This window comes from Palaemon carinicauda, chromosome 14 (assembly GCF_036898095.1).
Source record: "Palaemon carinicauda isolate YSFRI2023 chromosome 14, ASM3689809v2, whole genome shotgun sequence".
Lineage (NCBI taxonomy): Eukaryota > Metazoa > Arthropoda > Malacostraca > Decapoda > Palaemonidae > Palaemon > Palaemon carinicauda.
Window position 1 is genome coordinate 122,144,116 of NC_090738.1, and position 25,442 is coordinate 122,169,557.

The 25,442-nt window shown below is 35.0% G+C and overlaps 3 protein-coding genes across 3 annotated transcripts in view; 1 reads left to right on the forward strand and 2 right to left on the reverse strand.

Moving 5' to 3' along the window:
• Positions 1-424: 424 nt before the first annotated feature.
• Positions 425-3,806, reverse strand: LOC137652963 (alpha-(1,3)-fucosyltransferase C-like). Its single transcript, XM_068386356.1, has 3 exons — positions 3,735-3,806; positions 1,303-2,022; positions 425-1,152 (listed from the first exon to the last, which is right to left on the reverse strand). Exons 1-3 carry the CDS (start codon positions 3,804-3,806, stop codon positions 937-939), a joined length of 1,008 nt encoding a protein of 335 aa, XP_068242457.1. The 3' UTR covers positions 425-936.
• A 1,490-nt stretch (positions 3,807-5,296) lies between these two features.
• LOC137652964 (uncharacterized) lies at positions 5,297-12,995 on the reverse strand. Its single transcript, XM_068386357.1, has 5 exons — positions 12,926-12,995; positions 8,585-8,764; positions 6,473-6,581; positions 6,076-6,211; positions 5,297-5,317 (listed from the first exon to the last, which is right to left on the reverse strand). Exons 1-5 carry the CDS (start codon positions 12,948-12,950, stop codon positions 5,297-5,299), a joined length of 471 nt encoding a protein of 156 aa, XP_068242458.1. The 5' UTR covers positions 12,951-12,995.
• Positions 12,996-13,611: 616 nt separating this feature from the next.
• The window catches only part of LOC137653710 (protein white-like), a 36,335-nt gene continuing 24,504 nt past the window's right edge, over positions 13,612-25,442 (forward strand). Inside the window, exons 1-5 of the mRNA XM_068387293.1 lie at positions 13,612-14,034; positions 20,473-20,620; positions 21,130-21,246; positions 22,449-22,570; positions 23,788-23,859. Coding sequence (XP_068243394.1) covers positions 13,990-14,034; positions 20,473-20,620; positions 21,130-21,246; positions 22,449-22,570; positions 23,788-23,859 — 504 coding nt within the window. The 5' untranslated portion in view covers positions 13,612-13,989. The remainder of the gene's footprint in view (positions 14,035-20,472; positions 20,621-21,129; positions 21,247-22,448; positions 22,571-23,787; positions 23,860-25,442) is intronic.

Genomic DNA, 25,442 nt, shown 5'->3' on the forward strand with positions numbered 1-25,442 from the left:
GGAGCCACAAACTAACCCCACCGTCACAGTCACGGCTATGCTCAGATCCTATAAGTAAATAGGTAGTCAAACTGGATCCTCAAAATTATTTGTAGTTTTCCCTGAAAAATTATTGTTATATTAGATTATATGAGATTAAAGTATAGAGCAATGCGACATCATACATGGTATTGTGCATCGTAGAAAGGGGTCAAATAATTGTACACGCGCTGTCAGTAAAGTGAAGTTTATGTATCATGATCCAGATACATATTGTACCAGTAACGTACCAATATTGCCTTTTGCACGGCAAGGAAATAAATTTTCTCAACCTAAGTCACATCTAATTTTACATGTTTGCCATGAACAATTACTAGGAGAGAGTAAAAAAAAGAAAATATAATATACTTCTACTTTTATTTTTTATAAATATAGCTGAGTTGTGTTAGCCCACGAAGACTGCAACCTGAATATCGTCTAATATATGTAGATGTATACAGTACTGTATGTGTATATATACTATGCAGATGACATAGTTTTGTTTAGAGAATCATAGGAGGAATTACAAAATAATGATAGAAGATTTAAATAGAGAAAGCAGACGCGACTGGAAGAACATGCCTAAGACTTCTTTTTTTTTATTTTTTACTTTAAACCTCCCAATTTCGGATCAAATGGCCCCTTCTCCTATTAGTAAATTTGACCAAGGATCAAGGTCTCTCTGGTCCCATGTAAAAGTACAAAATCATTGCTAATCCCTTTGTGTCAACAGATTAGCTTCTCTTTATGTCAGTTATCTTGCTTAGCTGTCCTGCTACGCATTACACCTCTCATCTATATGCATTCTATTATCAGAGACTAAGACCTCATTCACATTAATTTTCTTTCAATAAGAAAAGAAGTAAATTCTCGTATGGTCCCTCTGAAATTTTCAATTTCGATATATTCACACCGAGTTCATTCAATATCCTCTGCTTGCTTACTAATATCTTCAGTGTATATTGGGCTCCAACACTCGGACTTGTAAACAAACCAATCTTCAAAGTCTTCAATGACTCGATGCTCGTACATCTGAGGGTCATACAACCTGGCACACAGGTGGCAGAAGGTTCTCTCTGCTCCGATGGTCGAAGGCTGGAAGTGATTTTTCCATTCGAAATATTTCTGGTACTCCTGCGAATTAAGAGATTTGTATTATCAAAAATAATACTGCAGATACTGGAAGTTACAGTGTAAGATATGGTAATAAAATTGGTATGAATTCATGCATTTGTTACTTTAGGTACAAAGACAGACATGAGAATAATCATAAAAAAATCTTACCTCAGGATTTCGTTGCAAGTACAGTAACTTCTCGGCCAGTTCCTTGGGAGTGTATTCATTCGCGTTTATGTATGAATTCGGAGGCAGAAACGAGGAGTAGTTTGCAAGTCCTCGAACCACAGGAACTATTGGATAATGAAGGAAGTTGTAGACCTTTTCGGTGATGTAGTCTTTACAAAAATTGTTCTCAAAAGAAAAGATAAAGAGGTATTTTTCTCCAGCCATTCTCAGGCATTTGTCGGTCAAGGGGTCATATCTATGAGATACAACCATTGTTCGGCCACATTTCATAGTCCCATATTTTCCATAGATATCAATGGGGGCGTACTTCTGGAAGTACTTTACATATTCCAGGCGATTAGAATGTACTAGATCATTGTTTTTTGAGATGAAAACTATGGCTAATTTTCTTTGCTGATTTCCTTGCTTTAAAACTGGAGGTACGACCCAAGCGGGAGGAAGCAATTTTGCATCCTCTTTACTGACAACGAACCCATGAGGTACTATGATATCAGCGTCACTACGGTACATCATCGTTCGGTTGAAGAATCCGTTGAAAAGAGTTAAATTCGATCTGTGGTGAGGGGACGCCAGGGGTGGGGTCTCTAAGCTCAACATAATCCAGGGTTGGCGAGGATTTCTGGGACCCAGAGCACGTAGCACGGTTTGGGGGTCTTTTGCTCCTCTTAGCTCGATGAGTATTGCATCAACGTCCTGTTTCTGTAATTGACATGAAAAAAGAAAAATGTTATCTGTGATTTTGGCTCTGCTCAATGAAACCCCTTGTTTCCATGGGTCATGGAAATGAAGTATTACACAGAAGAAGTAAGCTTTTGGAGTCTTTAAAGTTTAAAGGAAGTATTCTCTAATTAATACTTCCGTATGATTAAAAGAATGCGAAGCTGGGAAGTATTTCCAAAACATAGTTGATTACGAAGAATTTATTATCAAATATTTTCTATCAAATATATTGTGTTTATTTACATCATAGTTGACCATATTCATCGAACTGCCACATTATGAGTACATAAGTCAAACCATTAATTTTTTTTTTCCGTCCACCAGATATTTCTTTCTAAAACTTCTCTCCATTTGCTCTCATTCATCCTTTCTATAGGACCCAACAACCTCAATAGATTTATATGCGTCCTTGCACCAACAGGGACTCTTTTTGAAATTTCTACATATAATCCAATTTCTCATCATGCCAATTATTTTTGAGCCACATAATTTTAAGGTACAGAATTTACTCAAACAGCTTAAACCTTCCATTCATATTTAACATAAACACTTCCCTCTCTTAAAACAAATTTGGCTGAACAGTTCCATCATATGTTCATACACACTTTCTTCCACTAAAGTTCAAAGTCTCTTCCCAGTCTCTTACACACAACCTCTTATATTCTTGGCTTCGTATATGTTCCAACAAAAAGTCTTTCAAATACCAAGCAAATCTAATACTTTCATTGCGCCATCTTTGTTAACATTTTCCGAATTTCATTGTATTTCTGGCCTTGATACACCTTAATTGGACTGATCGGGAATGCTTTTACTCTTCAGCTTTTACACTCGGACTCACTGCCCTCTAATTTCTCTTCCTCTTGTTTTGTTAAAGTTTTTATTGTTTATATAGGAAATATCTATTTTAATGTTGTTACTGTTCTTAAAATATTTTAGTTTTCCTTTTTTCCTTTCCTCACTGGGATATTTTCCGTGTTGTGTCCCCTGGGCTTATAGCATCCTGCTTTTCCAGCTAGGGTTGTAGCTTAGCAGATAATAGTAATAACAATAATACTTTTACAATGGGTTTGCATATCTTTCACTACTTTCATCCATCTTTATCTATTGTCCTTGATTAATATAGATATTGCAGTCTTATTTTCGATCCCAAAACTTCACACTCACATTTACTTTTCATTCTTTGAATTTTCACACCAATCCATCTGTAAAGATGTTGAAAAGGCATGGGGACAGAGAAACATCTTCCCCTCCAGCAACTTTTTAACAACAAAATAGTGTTCTGATATACCTTCAGACAAGGTCTAACCATCATCCTTTCAGGCCTATGTTTAGCATAAAACTGGGCTCCTCCCGTACTCTTCCTCTAACACTATTAGTCTTACACCATCACTTCACTTCCAGGGCTCATACAATTGCAGTAGTCACTTAGCATTCCACGTTCATTATCAAGATTTTTATTCATTCTCAATATCGTACACATTGCTTGTTTACTGCATCTTCCTCAGGTCATTTTAGTCCAAATATCTTGCATACAATTTTTTCTCTTTAAAATCGAACTTATCACATAACTGTTCTGTATCAAATATTCAATTAACACAGCCTCTTCCTTGTCTAAACACACATTGCTCTTTCCTGATCATGTATTCTATCACTCTACCATTTTCTCTATCAAAATTCTACCATACTCCCACCCAGGTATATTGTATATTACCCATATTCCTATCTTTCTGTACACGATCTTCTCTTCTGTTTTGCAACTCCATCCTAAATCCTATCTTATTTGGTCCCTAAATCTTTCATTTAAAGGTTTAAAGACCATTCATGAATGGCAGAGGCAAGGGACTGTGACATTGCCCTCTCAAGCAGAAAAATGCAGCAAGAGACTGACCATAAATGCATATGAATAGCGCCAAAGACCACTCTCCACCCAAGCTAGGACCAAGAAGGGCCGGGCAATGGCTGCTGACGACTCAGCAGATAGAACTATAAGTTCCCCAAAAACCAGTATCCTTAGCTCGCAAGGATGGTGAGGTTGCAGCGACAAAGGAAACTAACGAGATTGAGCGGGACGCGAACCCCAGTTTGGCACTCACCAGTCAGGGTCTTTACCACTTCGGCCACCAGTATTATTATCATACTTATTATTATTATTATTATTATTATTACTATTATTAGCCAAGCTACAACCCTAGTTGGAAAAGCAAGATGCTATAAGCCCAAGGGCTCCAGCAGGGAAAAATAGCCCAGTGAGGAAAAGAAATAAGGATATAAATAAATGATGAGAATAAATTAACAATATATCATTCTAAAAACAGTAACAGCGTCAAAACAGATATGTCTTATATAAACTATTAACAACGTCAAAAACAGATGTGTCATATATAAACAATAAAAAGACTCACGTCAACCTGGTCAACATAAAAACATTTGCTCCAAGTTTGAACTTTTGACGTTTTACTAATCACTTACTAGTATTATTCCCACTTCATACTTTCCGATAAAAATAAACGATCCCTGTTGTCCCTATGACCTGTCTTGGGATTTTAAAAAGTTCTCATTAACCCCATTTCATTTTTCGGTGCTATTATAGTATGCTATCTACCGTCGAATTTCTACTATAGTATGGTATCTACCACAAAGTATGTTATCTACCGTCAATGTTAATCCTCCCGTTTGATGAGGATTATCAAACAGATTACTTACCACCAGTATGTTATCCTCATTGGACTTTAATGATAGTTTAATAATATTTATTGGAAGGATAACATGGATGCATAATTATAAACAGTTTGTAGGTTAGGTTAGGTTGGGTTAGACTATGTTAGGACATGGGTGCATAATTATAAGCAGTTTGTAAGTTAGGTTAGGTTAGGTTGGGTTGAGTTAGGTTAGGTTAAGTTGGGTTATCAAGTCGGTAGTGATCCTCCTTATTAGAGGCGGATTAGCAAGTAGAGCGTATCCTTAGGGACTGATGGTAGGTATCATACTATAGTCAGAGAGGGGTGGTAGATAGCAAAATCGGCGGTAGATAGCATACTATAATAACACCCATTTTTCTCTTTAACAATACTCTTCCCTTACATTCAAGTTATTTCGTTCTGTCAGACACAATCTCCTTAACGAAGCTTACAGACAAAATCTCGGCCCTTTGTCTTCAACTTAAACTTAATTATCATCACTTTTTCGGCCCAATAATATCAATTTATAGATTTAGCTGCTCCTCTTCATATGCACCAACATACTCTTCCGTTTGCTACCTATCATCAGTTTTAATCTAGAAAATTCAAATATACTTAAGAAAGTTCTTTTGGGAAATAGTATATATATATATATATATATATATATATATATATATATATATATATATATATATATATATATATATATATATATGTATTATATGTATATATATATATATATATATATATATATATATATATATATATATATATATATATATATATATATATTATATATGTATTATATGTATATATATAATATATATATATATATATATATATATATATATATATATATATATATATATATATATATATATATATATATATATATATATATATATATATATCTACAAACAAAATAAAGAATGACACATCACTGGTTATCAGTTTTGGCATAAAAAACAAGAAAAAACTACAGCAAAGGAGGAAGAATGAGAGGATGAATGACGTCACTGCAATGGGTCTTCTTGTCCTTTGTCTTGTCTTGAATTTCTTCGAATCACGATAAAAAGGAAAATGGTTCTCAAAGTGAGGAGGAAGGTTGTAGGAAACTAGTGCCTGAAAAATCTAGTAATGATATCACATTATTGTTTTATCCCAATTAAGATGAAAAATATGGAAACATTCAAAGATCAAGAGACAATATTTTGTACATTCATAGACGGGAATTTAATTCAGAAATATTCGGGCAATGTGGCACAGCATTTTAAAGTAGGATAACAGCATAGATAATCTTCTGAATTACAATGAGATCAATATGCCAAGAATAGAACGACTTCAGCATAATTACCTTTTTCTCATTAAATATCACTTTGCAGGGAAGAGGACAGAGTTTTTTCTTGATGTGAGATGTCTGTTCGTGCCAGTATCTGACCCAGAAAGGATTTGCCCAAAGCAGTATCCGAGGAACACCTCCCTTCTTGAATCTACATTTGAAAAAGGTCTCTAAGGTGATGGATATGAGACAACTTTCTTTTTATCATTATCGACTATCTTGCTGTTAGTAATGATGGTACTAATTTTGCTATTTTGGAGAATCAAAATCATATAAAACAGATGAAAAATAAGCAAATGCTAACTGTATTCTAAGTCTTTTTCAGTCCTAATAACTTATGTAAAGTTGACTAAATTGAGTTAAGTGTGGTCTTCAAAACCGTAAAAATGAAAGTACTCGAAGCATTACTTACTTCTTCTTCCCTGGAGCTAATTTTCCAGCAGCTTTCTTTTTATAAAGAGTCAGCAAAGGCTGAAATATCTTGTCTTCAAAAACGACGGGGTCTTCTTTATGTTTTGGCTCTGGGGACATAACATGGATGTAATTAGAAACCACGGACTTCCGTCCCATCACCTCTCTCTTATCTGCACTGTTAAAAATTTGCTTTAAAGAAACAGCAAATGTCTGGCAACATTTATTCCAGGATTTTTCCCATTTTAAAAACGGATATATTGACGTAAAAGAGTGATATTACGGTCTCCAACCGGTAAAAAATAGTAACGAAGTAAGATAAAATTACGGTCGCCTGTATTTTACTGAAATACAGCTGAGAACAGTATATTTTTACGGATAATTTGTGATTAAAATTACGGTTTTTTTCTAACAGTGTGTATATAATCTTACAGAAACACACACACACACGCGCGTTAGGAATAATCTCTCAAAGGGAGGTTTATTACGAATGTTTTAAAAGCTTAAAATCATTACGGTGTTATGATTAGCAATAGTATTCATTTACATTATCACTATGATTATGTCATTATGGAAATATCAGTAACGTAACGGAATTCTGGGTTCTCGAATTCTGTGACTTTGTTACATTGTTAAAAATTTGGATAGAAAAACCGTGAAAATTCTAGAATAAATGTTGCCAGGCATTTACCATTTTGAGAACGGACATATTGACGTAAAGGAGTGATATTACGGTCCCAAAACCGTAAAAGACAATAACATAGTATGATAAAATTGCGGTCGCCTGTATTTTACTGAAATACAGCTGAGAACAGTATTTTTTACGGAGATTTTCCGATTAGAATTACGGTTTTTTTTTTTTTTTTTTTTTTTTTTTTTTTAACGGTGCACCATCCTTCGTTATACTTATTCTAAGGTTTTTATAGGATTCGATTTCATTAATCCTTCCACAATTCATATTGACATACATTTACTCTCAACTGTCTCTTTCCCAGATACTTTAGAACCCTTTCACTATCTTTTTTTTTTTTTTTTTTTTTTTTTTTTTTTTTTTTTTTTTTTTTTTTTTTTTTTTTTTTTTTTTATCATCCAAATGTTGCGAATATCCAATATAGTGACGCCATCGAATGTATTCCCCAATCCTCTGAGCATTCACTTTGTTTTACGTTTTTTCCCTCCTACCTGTTTTCATTAATAAAATTAAAGAAGACTGAGCAGCTGCCAGACATACACAAAGACAGATATTCCCATATATTTACTCTCGACTCTTTTTTTCCCTTTTTTTCCCAGATACTTTAAAAAACTTTTTAACTAAATTCTGTTGTTTTACTTTAATGCTGCTTCAAAACATTCTTAGCCTTACATTAACCCTTTTAATCTTTGCCTTACTCAGCTCTACTTCTTTACAAATATCCAATATATTCACTCCATCGACTCCAGCATTCCCCATTCCTCTGTGCATTCACTTTCCTATAAAAGACCATTTCATTCTGACTTGATTTCAGGTCCAATTTCTCCCTCCTGTTACTGCAACAGGATATTTTTTTTTTTTACTTACTTTATTCTTGGCCACTCTTGACATCATCTTGTACCCCTGTATCGCTTCTTCAATTCCATCTCACAATTAGACCTTAAATAATGTCCCCCCTTTTTTTTTTCATTCTAAACTTTTTATTTCCTAATCCCACCACTGATTGTCTTCATTCCCTCCTCCTACCCGAGTTCATAAATTAAATTAGAAAAGATGGAGAAGCTAGCAGACATACACACAAGCAGACATTGGTATGAACTGAGTAGGATGTAGGAAAACATCAGATACAACTACAGAGGAAAGTACACGACAAACAAGGCCTAGCTCTAAATTATTATTATTATTACAATCCAAGCTACAACCCTAGTTGGAAAAGCAAGATGCTATAAGCCCAGGGGATCCAATGAGGAAATAGATAAATGAAGAGAACAAATTAACAATAAATCATTTTAAAAAAAAGTAACAACGTCAAAACAGACATGTCATATATAAACTATTAACAACATCAAAAATAAATATGTCATAAATAAACTATAAAAAGACTCATGTCTGTTGGAAGGGAAAAGTTGTTTGCATACTTACCTTCAGTCGTGAAGCAGCGCCGAGCGTTCCTTGCATAAGTATCAGCTCGAGAGAATCTCACGAGTACGTAGAAGGATGACCCGAGTATGATCAGAGCTAGAAATAGTCGCCTTAACCCCATGAGGCACAAAAACCTCCCAGCTGGATAAATCTCGGCTGCGTTATATTTCGAGAAATTGGCTGCAAAAAGAATAAAAAGTTAAAGTTACGGGTTTTAGGTTTCCACAGAGACGATTTACATCGGGGACTATCACTAGTCCCCTCTAACCTCTCCCCCAGGCGCCACCCTGGGAGTACCCCCCGGTAGAAGGTCTCACGGTATTCGCGTCCCTGGCGGGGACCGAACTCGGGACCTCTATAATAGAAATCCGCGACGCTACCAACCTTGCTATCCGGCGTATGGACAAATATGTTCCTCAAAACAAAAGAAAAACAAAAAACGAAAAGACAAAAACTTTAGAAGTTCAATCTTGCTGCAAATTAATTTCTGTCAAATAGGTAGACATAAATCTCTTTTCATACATTATATACATTTCTTAACGTTGTGATTGATCTTAAACGTTTAAATTTTTATTAATTACTTCCCATATATAGTTTGTTTATTTCCTTTTCTGATTGGGCTACTTTCCCAGTTGGACCAACAGCTTGCCACATCTAGCTAATAATAATAATAATAATAATAATAATAATAATAATAATAATAATAATAATAATAATAATAATGGAGTCCAACATAAGTCGGTTTAGCGCAATGCATACGATATTTCTTGGTATTTTATTTTCCTGAGACAGTATAACATGAGTAGTGCGGGCCCCCCCCCCCCCCCTTTTTTTTGTAGATCTTATTTGCAGCTTTGCACCAAATGTTCATCAAACACTGATCACTTATGCACCAATTTGAAAGATCATGCCACTATCTGGTCACAGCTGGAATAAAATTTCAAGAATATTGTGAACAGTAGCAGTAAGCCTTGTGATGGAGAAGACAAAACTGTTAGACTTAACTGCATACCTTGCACTACGTACAGGATGGTACAGCCCATGTGACATTTCTATCTGTGTTCACTTTATGTATCTCTGATCGCTAACTACTGTTATCCATTTCTTCATATTTGGGTCGTACATCCTGATCTTGATATGTACATCAAAGGTCAACAGATCCCAGGTGTACAGTAATTGAAGCTAGATTTTTAGGATTGATATTTGATTGTTGGCTGACATAGGTTCCTCACTTACAAGCATTAAAAGTAAAATGTCTTTAGGCTCTGAATCTTTTAGAAGTTTTAAAGGTTTAAAGGACACTCATGAAAGACAGGGGCAAGGGACAGTGACATTTCCCTATCGAGTAGGACAATGCCCCAGAGACTGACAAATATATATATATATATATATATATATATATATATATATATATATATATATATATATATATATATATATATATATATATATATATATATATATACACATATATATAGTGTATATATATATGTATGTACACACACACACACACACACACATATATATATATATATATATATATATATATGATCAGCGCCCAAGCCCCTTCTCCACCCAAGTTAGGACCAAGGAGAGCTAGGCAATGGCTGCTGATGACTCAGTAGGTAGACCTATATGCTCTCCAAAAGCCACCATCCTTTGCCCACAAGGTTGGTGAGGTTGCAGCGATCAAAGAAACTAACGAGTTTGAGAGGGACTCAAACCCCAGTCTGCCATTCACCAGTCAGGGACGTTATCACATCGGCCACCACAACACACATTCATGGGGGCCAGACCGCAAAACTATTTCAAAGTTGTACATAACCTTGATTTTTTCCAAAATCAGTTATGGATGTAAATTATACTCCCCAGCCACTCCAAGCCGATTAAAGATTTTAGATTCAATACACCATTCTGGTATCAGATTGACCACATGACCCTTTAGTTTAGAACTTCGTCTATCCCAAGGCTCCACGTAGAGGCTGGAGAATTACCTTTAGACCTATATCGAAAGTCTTCTATTGTACGGTATTACTTCAAGTTGCAAAGACTTCCTAATTCTTTAGCCTCCCAGACTGCAAACCTTGTAGGGCATTGCAGATATTTTGAGTTGCGCCCAGAATCTCCTCAAGCTCATGGTTTTCGGGTAAAATCATATGTAAACAGTCTTGATATAGCTAGAAATAAAGTGCTCCCATTTAAGATATCATCAGCCCCTCCATAGAAATTACCAGAGATATCTTTCTGTAAATATTTTATGGTTATAAGAAAAAACATAACTGACTTAAAAACCAGGTCTCTTTTTAGGGAACATGTAGCAGAACATAGGGAATCGACTTTCATATATACTGCTGGCTCCACATCTGATGCTGCGGTCGGATTTGAAGTATATAGTAATGCTTCTAATTGTAGAGGTGCACTTCCTCTAGTATCTTTTATATTTACTGCCAAACTATATGGCATACCAACCGCTATTTAAAAAATGGCGTTAAAAGAGGAGGAAAATTTTACCATTTTTAGTTATGCAAGAAATATCCTCTGAGCTTTAGAAGTCTTTATTCCAGTAACCCTATAGTTTTAAATATTTTAGAGTGGCTTTTCATTATTGGGCTGTGAGGCATAACAGTTCGATTTTGCTGGATTCTTCCAACACACTTAGGTGTGTCTGGAAATAAGAAGCCAGATTTACTGGCAAAGAATGCTGTAGCTGATTTACTAACAAGGTATCCCATCCTCTGGAATATTTTTACCACCTAGCATTAAGAATTTGTTTTATTATAATTGGCAACAGCATTGGGATAGTTTAGTGGAAAATCACACGAGAGAAATAACGAATGTTATATCTCCTTCGAGGTATAACTTGATGCCCCGAAAGTAAGAGAGTACTCTTTGTTGTCTTCGCATCAGTCATACTCGGTTGACACGCGAGTTTCTGATGACTGAGGATGAGGATGAGGATGGAAGGTTCATCCTTGCCAAGATTCTCGGATATGATGTGTCATACTATGGTAGCGGCACTTTTAGATTTATTTTAGAAGCAGGTCTTCTTTTCTTGTTTTAAATTAAATATCCTTTTATTCTTCATTCATAACAAATGATATCGGCGTCAATGACCTTAGACGTCAGGATGTCAGAAAGCTCCAAAAACAACCAATCACTCTGTGCCCCCCCCCCCCCCCCACTCACACCCCCCGCACCCCACCCACACACTGATAGGTTCTTGTTGGCGGTGGGACGTGTTTATGATCGTCTAAACCAGTGTCATTATCAACGTTCCTTTTGTTTCCTTCCTCCTCTTCCTAGAAAACTTTTATAAAATACACATTGCTACATACAACCACATTTGGTCCCATTCTCCAGTTCTATGGAAATCGAACGACTAATTCTGAACCTGGTTAATTTCTCGATGTGAGAAAATGAAATTCTGTAATTCATTATAAATGTTGTACACAATCATTCACTCGCTTGTCCATCCATTTGATCTCTTAAACTTGAAGGCTCTCGTTGGCGTTTTTCATCAGCTAAAGCACCGTGAAAGCTTTCTCATCTCGTTCCACCTTTTTCTTCATCTCTCTTTCTTACCTGTTACTCCTGTTTTGTCCAAATACGGAAGGTCATCAATTAACCAAAGTCTTGAATCCCCAAATCGAAATTGAGTGGACACACAACACAGCTTCACTCGCTTGCTTTTAACAATGAACTGCGGAGGAAAAAGGACTCGAAATAATTTCTCGTAAAATTGGCGATTTTACGGTCACAGAAGTCTCCCAGAACACTTGCCCCTTTCCAGCACACTGTCATGCGTTTCCTGGATATAAATGTCCTTCTATTTCAATAAGTTTTTTCTCGGTCTATCCGGTACTTTATAATTGCAAATTTTATACACCGAACAATCGTTCAAATCTTTATCCTCTTGGCTTAGCAACATGAAATTCCTTTGACTTATACAAACGCTTTCATTTCTATCTTTGTTTTTTTCCAGACTACAGTCGATCTTAAACCCCGAACAAACTATGCATCATGCATCAGTTGCAGTTCAGCTTTCAATGGGACAGGATGTATGCCGATGATTTACTCTACCAAGAGACTCTACTGTGGAGCGTAGTTGCTCTATGTGCAGCAAGAAAAGAAACTGTTAAGCAAGAAACGTAGAACGTTGTGGTGTAAGCAATGGATTTCTCGGCGACCTCTGAAAGGAAGCTTCAATCAAATATTTTTGGAGCTACAAGTAGAGAATCCAACAGACTTTGAAAATTGCAAATCTCTGCATTCTATAAATTATTAGAAAAAAAAATGAACCATACATTAGTAAGCAGGACAGCAGTTTTCGAGACAACATACCACCAGGTGTCCGTATGGAGACCATTGGTGCTGGAGCTGCGCAGATGTCCTTCTACGTTGAACGACGCCGCAAGACTGACCCAGTAGGCCCCGCTGAGGTGCTGGGGCTAGTCAGGGCTGTAACCAGGATTAATGAACTCTATTTAACAACTCGACATCGAGATATTCTCAGACGTTGATGAAATTCTCCCTAGATCGCGAAAATTTCCCCATTTTTTGCAAGATTTCCTTGACAATTTCCTGTTTGTTCACATACAAATCAATAAGTAATGTGTGTATCGTCTAAAGGATGAAAAATAGTTTCCTCCTGGAGACCTTCCATTCCCGTCTAACCCTCCTAGTTTTGGACCTTTCTAGGTTATGATGATTATCTCTAGTTACTGGACTTCCGCACTTTCAATTTAGGTCTACTGTCATTTTTCGTATATACCTAAAATTTTGTTACAATTTCCCTGCAACTAGAGTTGTCAAAATATATCTCAATTGCAAGCAATATATCTTTACCTCTAAATCTGCACCTGTACATTGATCAACATACTTTAGATTATAATGATACCATTTATGATAAGCTTACTATACGAACCCAAAGCTTGCATAATGTTGGACTGCGATAACAGACGATAAGGCATGATGAATTTCGATTACCCGTAAGACCTTGAAAGCATAGCCTAACCCCTTAGTCTTACTTTACCCTGAATTCGTCACAGAAGCCACCGTTTCATTCCTGTTCCTCTTGTCTAATGACACAGATGGAAGACTGAAGGAAAAGGGGAATATATTTATTCTTCGTTTTTACCCAATAAGTTTCAGAATTAAAACTCTGAAGAGGATTTCATATCTTAACTCATCTAAACAGTTTATGAAACACTAGCTGCTACGATAAGATCGTCAAATCCTCGCCACTGAAGTCGAACAGTGTTTCTGAAGTAGCTTTTACAGTGATGTAAATGAAACTCGTGAATTCCTTGTTCTTGATTGTATCAGACTAAGAAATATCTTTGGTTCTATTACCGGAAGTGATTTCATCGAATATAACAAGTAAGAAAAACTTCTTGAAGTTGACAATGTCTACAAGGATCGAGGCTTATGATAATCCAGGATTTGAAAAGGTAAGTTTCTCAAATATGTACAGTATATATACGCAATACTATATATATATATATATATATACATATATATATATATATATATATATATATATATATATATATATATATATATATATATATATACACACACACATATATATATATATATATATATATATATATATATATATATGTGTGTGTGTGTGTATATATATAGATAGATATGCATATACAGACACGCACAACACACGCATATATATATATATATATATATATATATATGTGTGTGTGTGTATGTATATCTATCTATCTATCTATCTGTATATATATATATATATATATATATATATATATATATATATATACACCCATACATACTTACAACAACAACAAATGCAGCTGTTCCTAGTCAACTACAGGACAAAGGCCTCGGACATGTCCCTACTCATGTCGGAAGTTTGTCCCTTTCTGAGTGGTGTTACCTTAACGTAGAGAAAGCGTTTGTGTATCGCCCTGATCAGGAAAGCTGTACTAGTTATGGCATATATATATATATATATATATATATATATATATATATATATATATATATATATATGTAAGTATATATACATATATAGATAGATATATAGATAGATATACATACATACACACACATATATATACATATATATATATATGTATATATATACAATATATATATGTATATATATATATATATATAGCATTGCATATATATATACTGCTCATATCTGAATATATCAATATATATTCAATATGTGTACATTTATACTCAAATATACATCTATGTATATCTGCATGTATATATATATATATATATATATATATATATATATATATATATATATATATATACATGTATTATTTACAAAAGGGGCATTTACATACATGCAATTGAAAAGTAATTACCAAATCACAAAAGGATGAGTAGTTAGAGGTTTAAAAAAAAATGCCATAATGTTAGTTGAAAAGAATAACCAAACATTACAGTGTAATAGCTACGAGTACATTCTACAGAGATATTCGTGTGGCTGGCTAGTACGAGAATTCTAAATTTATGCATACGAAGGCTGAAAGACTTAATAGGAGAGTCAGAATTCGGTCTTTATACGTCTTTGTATAGCAATCATGCGATTACGCGGTCTATCATGTATCTATTTTTCCGTATATTTCAATTTATATCTGATCTTCTAAAACGATTACATTATCCAATATAGAAATATTTCATCATTTTTTTTTCAATCTTCTTTTCTTCATCTTTTTGCACAAGTTTTTCATTGTGTTACTTTGATTTCTTTTACTCAACTTTAGATAAGCCATCTTTAAAAACTAGTACCCGTCCCCACCCTCACTATATTATTCTAGTCAAAAGGAATGCCATTGAACACCAACGTATTTATATAGATTAGATTATGAGAAGTGTCTCGACTCGTATCTTCACTCTTATCTTGGAGTGAATGACACAGCACTTTTTGTGATACCAGGTTACGAAAGGCAGATGAAGCCCCGTCTTTAATCATGGGGAGGAAAGAGTATTAAAATTCTTAACGTTTGAAATTGAATTTAGTCCACTTTGGGGGTTTTCCTTAGCATCAGAAAGTAATATAAGAAATTATAAGACGATTTTCCCAACAGATATTTCCCCTCAAATAATTAATTTCGGTACGGGATTCCTTATAGTATTTCTGTTTTAATAAGATTTCGAATTCATCTCGAGTTATTTCTAAACTATGAAAACACTAACTCTTTATATATTTGCATCGTGCTATTTTTAGGATTCAGTATCATCCTATGGAACTTTTCCTTTTGTCAGCTGTAAAAACGTCATTGAAAATGAGTTGTTATTTATCATTGTTTCCTTTCCTCACGGAGCTGTTTTCCCTGTTGGAGCCCCTGGCCTCATAGCATCCTGCTTTTTCAACTATAGTCAATTCTTTTTAGTGAGGCAGATTTGCACCAACTCGCAGTGGTGCCATTTTAGCTCGTAAAAGTTTCCTGCTCGTTGATTGGTTAGAGAAGATAATTCTAACCAATCAAATAACAGGAAACTTTTCCGAGCTAAAAGGCCACCGCTGGGATTCGGTGCAAATGCGCCTCATTAAAAAAAATTGAGTATAGGGTTGTAGCTTAGCAAGTAATAATAATAATAATAATAATAATAATAAACAGAGATATTAGGGACCCCATCTTCTGAATTCATCGGCTGGTTTTGCTTTACACTTGGAAATTCTATACCAACTGTGATTGAGTGACACAATAGGATTTTTAGATGTGTTTGAAAATGGGACTTCATATCCATTGGTAATTTCAACACACTGTGAATGGGATGAAAAACTGTAGGAAATGCTAAAGTATTTCTAATTGCAAATTGATAGAAATTATATAATCAAAACCTACTGGGTTACGGCATAGCCTCTGTACCATAGTCTTTCACTGTCTTGGGTTAGAGTTCTCTTGCTTGAAGGTACATTCGGGCACAGTATTCTGTCTAATTTCTCTTCCTCTTGTTTTGTTAAAGTTTTTATAGTTTATATAGGAAATGTTTATTTTAATGCTGTTACTTTTCTTGAAATATCTTATTAGCCCTTGTTTCCTTTCCTCACTGGGCTATTTTCCCGGTTGGGGTCCCCGGGCTTATAGAGTCCTGCTTTTCCAAATATGGTTGTAGCTTAGCAAATAATAGTAGTAATAATAACAATAACTCCTTGTAAACTATGTTTCAAAATAGACCGGTTATAGATCACGCAAAATTATAGAAAATAAGAAAAAAATCATTTCAACTCACTCTGTTCTATATGAAATGATTGAAATAAAATGATTAGTATATAACGCCGCCGATAACATTAATTACGATAATTGTGAAACTTATCCAAGATCACTAACAGCTTGTGAGTTATTAGATCAGGTGTACAATATGGAGAGAAATGGCAGGTGTATAGAAAGAGCAGGTGTATCGTAGACTGATAGATTATATATGTAATCGTAGCTTTCTGGGAATGAACTAGTTAGCTGTCCCAGTTTTATATTGAAACGTATATTCTGTCCGGTGGACAGAAAACTCGGTTTCGGAAAACTCGGTCCCGGAAAACTCGGTCTCAGAGATCTCGGTCTCGGAAAACTCGGTCTCAGAGATCTCATTCTCAGAAAATTCAGTATCAGATATCTCGTTCTCGGTAAATTCAGTGTCAGAGACTTCTGTCTCGAAAAACTCATTCTAGGAAGGCTTGGTCTCGGAAAACTCGGTCTCTGAAAACTCGGTCTAAGAAAATTTGTTCCCAGAGATCTCGGTCTCAGAAAACTTGGTCTCAGAGAATTCTGTCTCGAAAAAACTTGGTGTAAGAAAACTTGGTCTCGGAGAACTCGGTGTCGGAAAACTCGGTCTAAGAAAATTCGGTCTCAGAGATCTCGGTCTCAGAAAACTCAGTCTCAGAGAATTCTGTCTCGAAAAACTCGGTTTAAGAAAACTTGGTCTCGGAAAACTCAGTCTCGGAAAACTCGGTCTCAGAAAATTCGGTCTCGGATCTCGGTCTCAGAAAACTCAGTCTCAGAGAATTCTGTCTCGAAAAACTTGGTCTCAGAAAACTTGGTCTCCGAAAACTTGGTCTCGGAAAACTCGGTGTCGGAAAACTTGGTCTCAAAAAATTCGGTCTCAGAAATCTCGATCCCGGATAACTCGGTCTCAGAAAACTTGGTCTCGGAAAACTCAGTGCCAGAAAACTCGATCTCGGAATATTCGATCTCAGAGATCTTGGTCTCAAAAACTCGGTCTCAGAAAATTCTGTCTCGAAAAACTTGGTGTCAGAAAACTTGGTCTCGGAAAACTCGGTCTCGGAAAACTCGGTCTCAGAAAATCCGGTCTCAGAGATCTTGGTCTCTAAAACTGGGTCTCAGAGAATTCTGTCTCGAAAAACTTGGTCTCAGAAAACTTGGTTTCAGAAAACTCGGTCTCGGAAAACTCGTTCTGGGAAAACTCGATCTCAGAAAATTCAGTCTGAGAGAATTCTGTCTTGAAAAACTCAGTCTAAGAAAACTTGGTCTCAGAAAACTCGGTCTCGGAAAACTCGGTCTCAGAAAATTCGGTCTCAGAAATCTCGATCCCAGAAAACTCAGTCTCAGAAAACTTGGTCTCGGAAAACTCAGTGCCAGAAAACTCGATCTCAGAATATTCGATCTCAGAGATCTTGGTCTCAAAAACTCGGTCTCAGAAAATTCTGTCTCGAAAAACATGGTCTCAGAAAACTTGGTCTCGGAAAACTCGGTCTCAGAAAATTCGGTCTCAGAGATCATGGTCTCAAAAACTGGGTCTCAGAGAATTCTGTCTCGAAAAACTTGGTTTCAGAAAACTTGGTTTCAGAAAACTCGGTCTCGGAAAACTCGATCTCAGAGAATTCTGTCTTGAAAAACTCGGTCTAAGAAAACTTGGCCTCAGAAAACTCGGTCTCGGAAAACTTGGTCTCAGAAAATTCGGTCTCAGAAATCTTGGTCTCAAAAACTTGGTCTCAGAGAATTCTGTCTTGAAAAACTCGGTCTCAGAAAACTTGGTCGCGGAAAACTCGGTCTCAGAAAATTCGGTCTCAGAGATCTCTGTCTCAGAAAACTCTGTCTCAGAGATTTCTGTCTTGAAAAACTTGGTCTCAGAAAACTTGGTCTCGGAAAACTCGGTGTCTGAAAACTCGGCCTCAGAAAATTCGGTCTCAGAGATCTCAGTCGCGGAAAACTCGGTCTCAGAGAATTCTGTCTTGAAAAACTCGGTCTCAGAGAACTTGGTCTCGGAAAACTTAGTCTCGGAAAACTCGATCTCAGAAAATTCGATCTCAGAGATCTCGATCTCAGGAAACTCGGTCTCAGAGATTTCTGTCTTGAAAAACTTGGTCTCAGAAAACTTGGTCTCGGAAAACTCGGTGTCTGAAAACTCGGCCTCAGAAAATTCGGTCTCAGAGATCTCAGTCTCGGAAAACTCGGTCTCAGAGAATTCTGTCTCGAAAAACTCGGTCTCAGAGAACTTGGTCTCGGAAAACTCGGTCTCGGAAAACTCGATCTCAGAAAATTCGATCTCAGAGGTCTCGGAAAACTCGGTCTCGGAAAACTCGATCTCAGAAAATTCGATCTCAGAGATCTCGATCTCAGGAAACTCGGTCTCAGAGAATTCTGTCTCGAAAAACTCGATCTCAGAAAACTTAGTCTCGGAAAACTCGATCTCAGAAAACTTGGTCTCGGAAAACTCGATCTCAGAAAATTCGATCTCAGAGGTCTCGGAAAACTCGGTCTCGGAAAACTCGATCTCAGAAAATTCGATCTCAGAGATCTCGATCTCAGAGATCTCGATCTCAGGAAACTCGGTCTCAGAGAATTCTGTCTCGAAAAACTCGATCTCAAAAAACTTGGTCTCGGAAAACTCGTTGTCGGAAAACTTGGTCTCAGAAAATACGGTCTCAGAGATCTTGGTCTCGGAAAACTCGGTTTCAGGGTATTATGTCTCGAAAAACTCAGTCTCAGACAACTTGGTCTCGGAAAACTCTGTCTTGGAAAACTGTTATCAGAAAATTTGGTCTCAGAGAACTCGGTCTCGGAAAATTTGGTCTCGGAAAACTCAGTCTCAGAGAATTCTGTCTCGGAAAATTCGGTCTCGGAAAACTCGATCTAGGAAAACTCTGTCTCAGAAAACTGTCTCAGAACCCTCGATCTCTGAAAACTCGATCTCAGCAAAAGAAAACTCGAACTCAGAAAACTCTATCTCAGAAAAGTCTGTCTCGGAAAACTCGGTCTCATGCCGCTGTCATCTTTACATTATGTTCAAAGGGTAATAAATAGAAAATTAATTAGGAACAAAATATTTATTAAAATATTTCTAAAAAATTATAAATTTCTATTTAGCAATCAAGAGAAAATTAAGTATCTACTAATTAAACAGAGAATCAGAAATGTCTTTTAAAAACACTTTAAGTAAGCAAGACCTCTTAAAACTTCAATCTTGTCGACTCCACAAGATATTCTGTTTTTTCAAGATGACATTAGTCTTTTTATAGTTTATATATGAAATATCTGTTTCAATGTTGTTGGTGTTTTTAAAATATTCGGTTTTAATTGTTCATTACTTCTTATGTCGTTTATTTATTTCCTTATTTCCTTTCCTGACAAGGCTATTTTTCCCTGTTGGAGACCTTGGGCTTACAGCATCTTGCTTATCCAACTAAAGTTGTAGCTTAGCTAATAATAATAATAATACTAATAATAATAATAATAATAATAATAATAATAATAATAATAATAATATGTTGTATTGCAAAGGCCTTATTACTTTATTCGACATCACATAGAATCAATTTTATCATTCTCTTACTGAGGGCTTCTTCCTTCCTACTGTTGGAAAGAAGAAGATTGTACTTAAGTTTACACTCCGACTAAACTCTTCTACTTCTTCTTCATCTTCTCCCGCAGGATGCTGAGACGTCAGTGCCAATCGAAGCCCAAAGGATTAAAGGAGAGGGTTTGACATACTCCTGGGAAAACCTGAACGTCTACGCCCCTGTTTTGCAAGGATGCTGCAAGCGATCTCAAATCTCCGAGAAGCATATATTAAGAAATGGTATCTTTATCTTCAATGATTTTGTTTTCATTATTATTATTATTATTATTATTATTATTATTATTATCCTTTTTTCATTATTATAATCATTATTATCCTTTTTTCATTATTATAATTATCATTATCCTTTTTTCATTATTATAATTATTATTATTATTATTATTATTATTATTATTATTGTTATTATTATTATTATTACTAACTAAACAACAACCTTAGTTGGAAAAGCAGAAAAAATAACCCAGTTTATTGACTATGGTTAAGAAAGCTTTAAGAATAATGTTCAAAATATATGTTTTGCTTTGAAACTTAAATAATCTTAGTCTCATCCAGCTGATCAGTTTTGAAAAGCAATATCTTAGGATATGTGAACGTTCTTTCAAGCATAGAATACTTCCTATTTTGATAATCAGGTTTTTACATATTATGAGGGCAAGCACACACAGAGAGACCCTTTAAGTCAAATATATTCCAGGAAAATTCTTATATGAAATGTTTTCCTTCATCAGTGACAGGTGTTTGCAGGCCAGGTGAGCTTTTGGCAATTATGGGAGCCTCTGGTGCAGGTAAAACGACACTCTTGAACTCTCTCACCTTCAGGAGCGATCAGACACTCAAAATCAAAGGTAGAATGTTAACAGTTATGACAGTTTAACACTGCCATGAATATATATATATATATATATATTATATATATATATATATATATATATATATATGTGTGTGTGTGTGTGTGTGTGTGTAAATATATAAATTTATATATATGTATATATATATATATATATATATATATATATATATATATATATATATATATGTGTGTGTGTGTGTGTGTGTGTGTAAATATATAAATTTAAAAATACTAAACATATATACTAAACATATATATATATATATATATATATATATATATATATATATATATATATATACATATATCTGTATATATACATATATACATATATATATATATATATATATATATATATATATATATATATATACATATAGATGCATATATATATATATATATATATATATATATACACGCATTAGGCATATCTTTATATTAAAATAGCTATTCAGGTATTAAAACTACATAATTACATTAGGCAAAAGAAAGATAAATGTAAAAAGTTAATTTGTTGAACTCTATATTAATATTATATCGGCATAAATACATATATCTACTGTATTTAGTAATTCTCTATGGAAAGAATTAAAGTTATTCGGGTATTGAATCTTTACATGATTACTTAAGTACCTAGAGGGGCGTTCAGTAGAGAGCATGCCTTCGCCACGCCAAGCAGTCTTATTTTGCTTTTAACACCACTCTTTACGTATGCTTCGATGTATTTTCTTCAAAATCTGATAGAATTGTCTTTGGGTCATACGCCATCTGTCCACCAAGTTTCGTTGAAATTGATTCGGTAATATTTGCGTAATGTTGTCCACAAACAAAAAATAAACTAATATAATATTTGCCATTTTCTTAACATTGCGATTATATTCAAAATACTTCTGCGCACTTGTGCTTAGTTGTACTTTATCCAAATTGTTACGGATTCATCCTTGTGTCATAGCCAACATGGCTACCAAATCTGGTCAAAATCGATACAGTTTTGATGTACAGTCGCTCACAAACAAATAGCTTAGTGAGGAAAGGAAATGAGGAAATAAATAAACTACAAGAAAAGTAATGATCAACGAAAATAAAATATTTTAAGGACAGTAACAACATTAGAATAGATCTTATTCAATTAATCTTCAATATTCCATCTATCCAATGAATGATAAACTAACAATTGAAATCATTCACTGAACACAGGTAAGCTGTACGTCAACGGGCAACGGGTGACCCCGAATCTGCTAACGAGCAGTTCCGCTTACGTGCAGCAGGAGGACCTCTTCGTCGGGACTCTGACGGTCAAGGAACAACTGACCTTCCAGGTGAGGGAAACAAGGTCACGTGATGTTAAGGTTTGAGGTCATTTACCGATGGTTTGAGATCATGAGTTTTTGGGGTTCCGTTTAAATGAAGGAGATAAGGAAAATCATAATAAAAAAAATCGATTTTTTTTTTATGATAAAAAAAAAAATGTCATTTTCATCACCACTTGTTTTAGGAAAAGGTTCAAACTTTTAATGATACAACTTTTTGAAAGTTATTATTATTATTATTGTCATTATCATTATTAATTATTTCAGTAGAAAAGTATCATAATTTGAGTAAGTAAAAGTAAAACATGAAAATAATAAGGCAAAAAAAGTTCAAATGCGTAACAATGATATTAAGTATATTCCTTAATCACCTTGTAAAATACATCAGAACCAACGATTGTTTATTCATTTCATGATTTTCATACCAATACCTATTCTTTAAAATAGTCCCAATTCTACACTAATTACAAATACATTCCAAAGGGTAGATATGCAAAGACTCCATTTTGAGGATTAAATTTCTCCAAGGTTTTTGTAAATTGGGGTTTTTGTCATTTTGGGTTTTATCATTTGGGGTTTAGTCATTTGGGGTTTTGTAAATTGGAGTTTTTGTCAGTTGGGGCTTTGTCATTTAGGGTTTTTGTCATTTTGGGTTTTATCATTTGGAGTTTAGTCATTTGGGTTTTTTTTAATTAGGGGTTTTTGTAATTTGGGGTTTTTGTCATTTGGGGTTTTTGTCATTTGGGGTTAATGTCATTTGGGTTTTTGTCATTTAGGGTTTTTGTCATTTTGGGTTTTATCATTTGGGGTTTAGTCATTTGGGATTTTTGTCATTTGGGGTTTTGTCATTTGGGGTTTTTGTCATTTGGGGTTAATGTCATTTGGGGTTTTGTCATTTTGGGTTTTATCATTTGGGGTTTTGTAATTTGGGGTTTTGTAATTTGGGGTTTTTGTCATTTGGGGTTAATGTCATTTGGGGTTTTGTCATTTTGGGTTTTATCATTTTGGGTTTAGTAATTTGGGTTTTTTGTCATTTGGGTTTTGTCATTTAGGGTTTTTGTCATTTGGGGTTTCATCATTTGGGGTTTAGTCATTTGGGATTTTTGTCATTTGGGGTTTGGTCGTTTGGGGTTTTTCGTCATTTAGGGTTATTTTCATTTGGGGTTTTGTCATTTGGGGTTTTGTCAAGCATTCATTCAAACCTATAATGTTCTTCTCACCCACAGGCAAACCTCAGAATGGACAGTGGTATATCCTCTAGAGATCGGGAGGCAAGAGTAGAAGAAGTCATGATGGAAGTGAGTTACAAGTAATCATACCCATCTATCTGTATACTTATATGTATATCTTTATCTGTACAGTATATACTTTTAAATAACCTCTGGATCAGCAATGCACTACTTTGGGTGCTTGTTTGTGTAGCTATTTGTAAGTTCAAATCAATTATTAAACCTGGTCACTTTAAGTTCATGCTGTGCTCAGATGGTAATCTGTCAAAAAAAAAAAAAAATTATATGCTCTAGACAAAGGCAATTACTCGACCAATGTAGATAAAGATATTATATTTTATAGAACACGTCTGATAAACATAGTTATTTTACTTATCTTATTATGACGTATGCTATGATTAAATTTATACTTCTGAGGTATTCATAATTGAATGAGGTGATTTCACGTCTAAAGGTGCTAAAGGTTCCTTTCGTAATTAGTTTGATTCTTCTGTTGAAAAAATTAAAAGGGAGATATTGCTAATTGAAGAGAGGTTATTCAAGTAAGAGGGATTTCCTAAAATCCGAAAAGCTCTTAAAAATATAAAAACAATTGCATATTACGAATCATTAAAAACTATATATAAAAATATATTGAGTGTTATGGAAAACCCGTTGGCATTCAATGATTACTAATAGTATGATTAGATAAGAATTTGTTTTACATAAAGCTGATAAGATATTTACCTAAATCATGCTTATCGACACAGCTCAAAGATCCGTCACGCTAATAAATTATTCAATAACAGCATGAGTGAGCAAAATGAGCTGTTGATGGAGAAGAATGTGTGAATTGTGGGTTAGTTCTCTCTGCAGTATAAATTCTATAAAATTTTCTTTTTCATGCACATACACAAAAACATAATCAGCAGTGCACTGAGGCACCTAAAAAAAACTCTTTCGCCATTCACCCGAACTGGAACGTTCTCTACCGAGTCCTGTACATTCAATGTCCTTTCTTTTCATTACGTATATTACAATTTTTCTGATTTTAGAGGTAATATATATTTTCACAAGCTATACTAACGTGGACAAGGCCTTCGGCTCAAGATTGGGAGTTAAGTTTAAAGGACTCGGTTTTTAAAATACTAATCTCTACTAAAATTCTCGACCTAAGACTTGGCTCCATTTCTCTGTTGAGTTAACCAAAAGCATGCCAGGCATCCCCATACTTAGGACAGCAGGAGAGGGGGAATTCCTACATAAGTGTCCCCTCCTACCTTTTGTCTGTCTCCCTTTCAGAACCGGTAAGATTGGGAGAGGACATGGTTTCTGATCTGAGTCTCTCCAAAAGATTTCTCCCCATCAGTGCAAACACTTGAGGACCAACCTGAAGAGTTGACGACGCATAATACTCAGGCACGTAGAACCTTCGGTGCCTCAAAAGTTTGGGGTTAGGATCTTGTTAGACCAACTGGAAACCAGAGAGTTGACATATCCACAGATCTGATTCTCAAATTGATCTAGGTCCACCTGGCAATATCCCAAGGAGGCTCCAGATTTAAGGTCTCGACCCTTGACAGGCACCAAAGTGCTGATCAGATGACCAAGGACTTACCTGAAGCATGTGCCATGGTTACCACAAGGGCGCAGTCTGACTGAGTATTCTGCTT

Coding starts and splice junctions, on each gene's coding strand:
- LOC137652963 (XM_068386356.1), bottom strand. CDS start 3,806: ATGGAGTTGCAAAACAGAAGAGAAGATCGTGTACAGAAAGATAGGAAT. Junction 2,023..3,734: donor GTAATATACAATATACCTGG/GTGGGAGTATGG, acceptor TGTCAATTACAG/AAACAGGACGTTGATGCAAT. Junction 1,153..1,302: donor ACTTGCAACGAAATCCTGAG/GTAAGATTTTTT, acceptor CTTAATTCGCAG/GAGTACCAGAAATATTTCGA.
- LOC137652964 (XM_068386357.1), bottom strand. CDS start 12,950: ATGGTCTCCATACGGACACCTGGTG. Junction 8,765..12,925: donor CTCCATACGGACACCTGGTG/GTATGTTGTCTC, acceptor TTCTTTTTGCAG/CCAATTTCTCGAAATATAAC. Junction 6,212..6,472: donor TTAGCTCCAGGGAAGAAGAA/GTAAGTAATGCT, acceptor TTTCAAATGTAG/ATTCAAGAAGGGAGGTGTTC.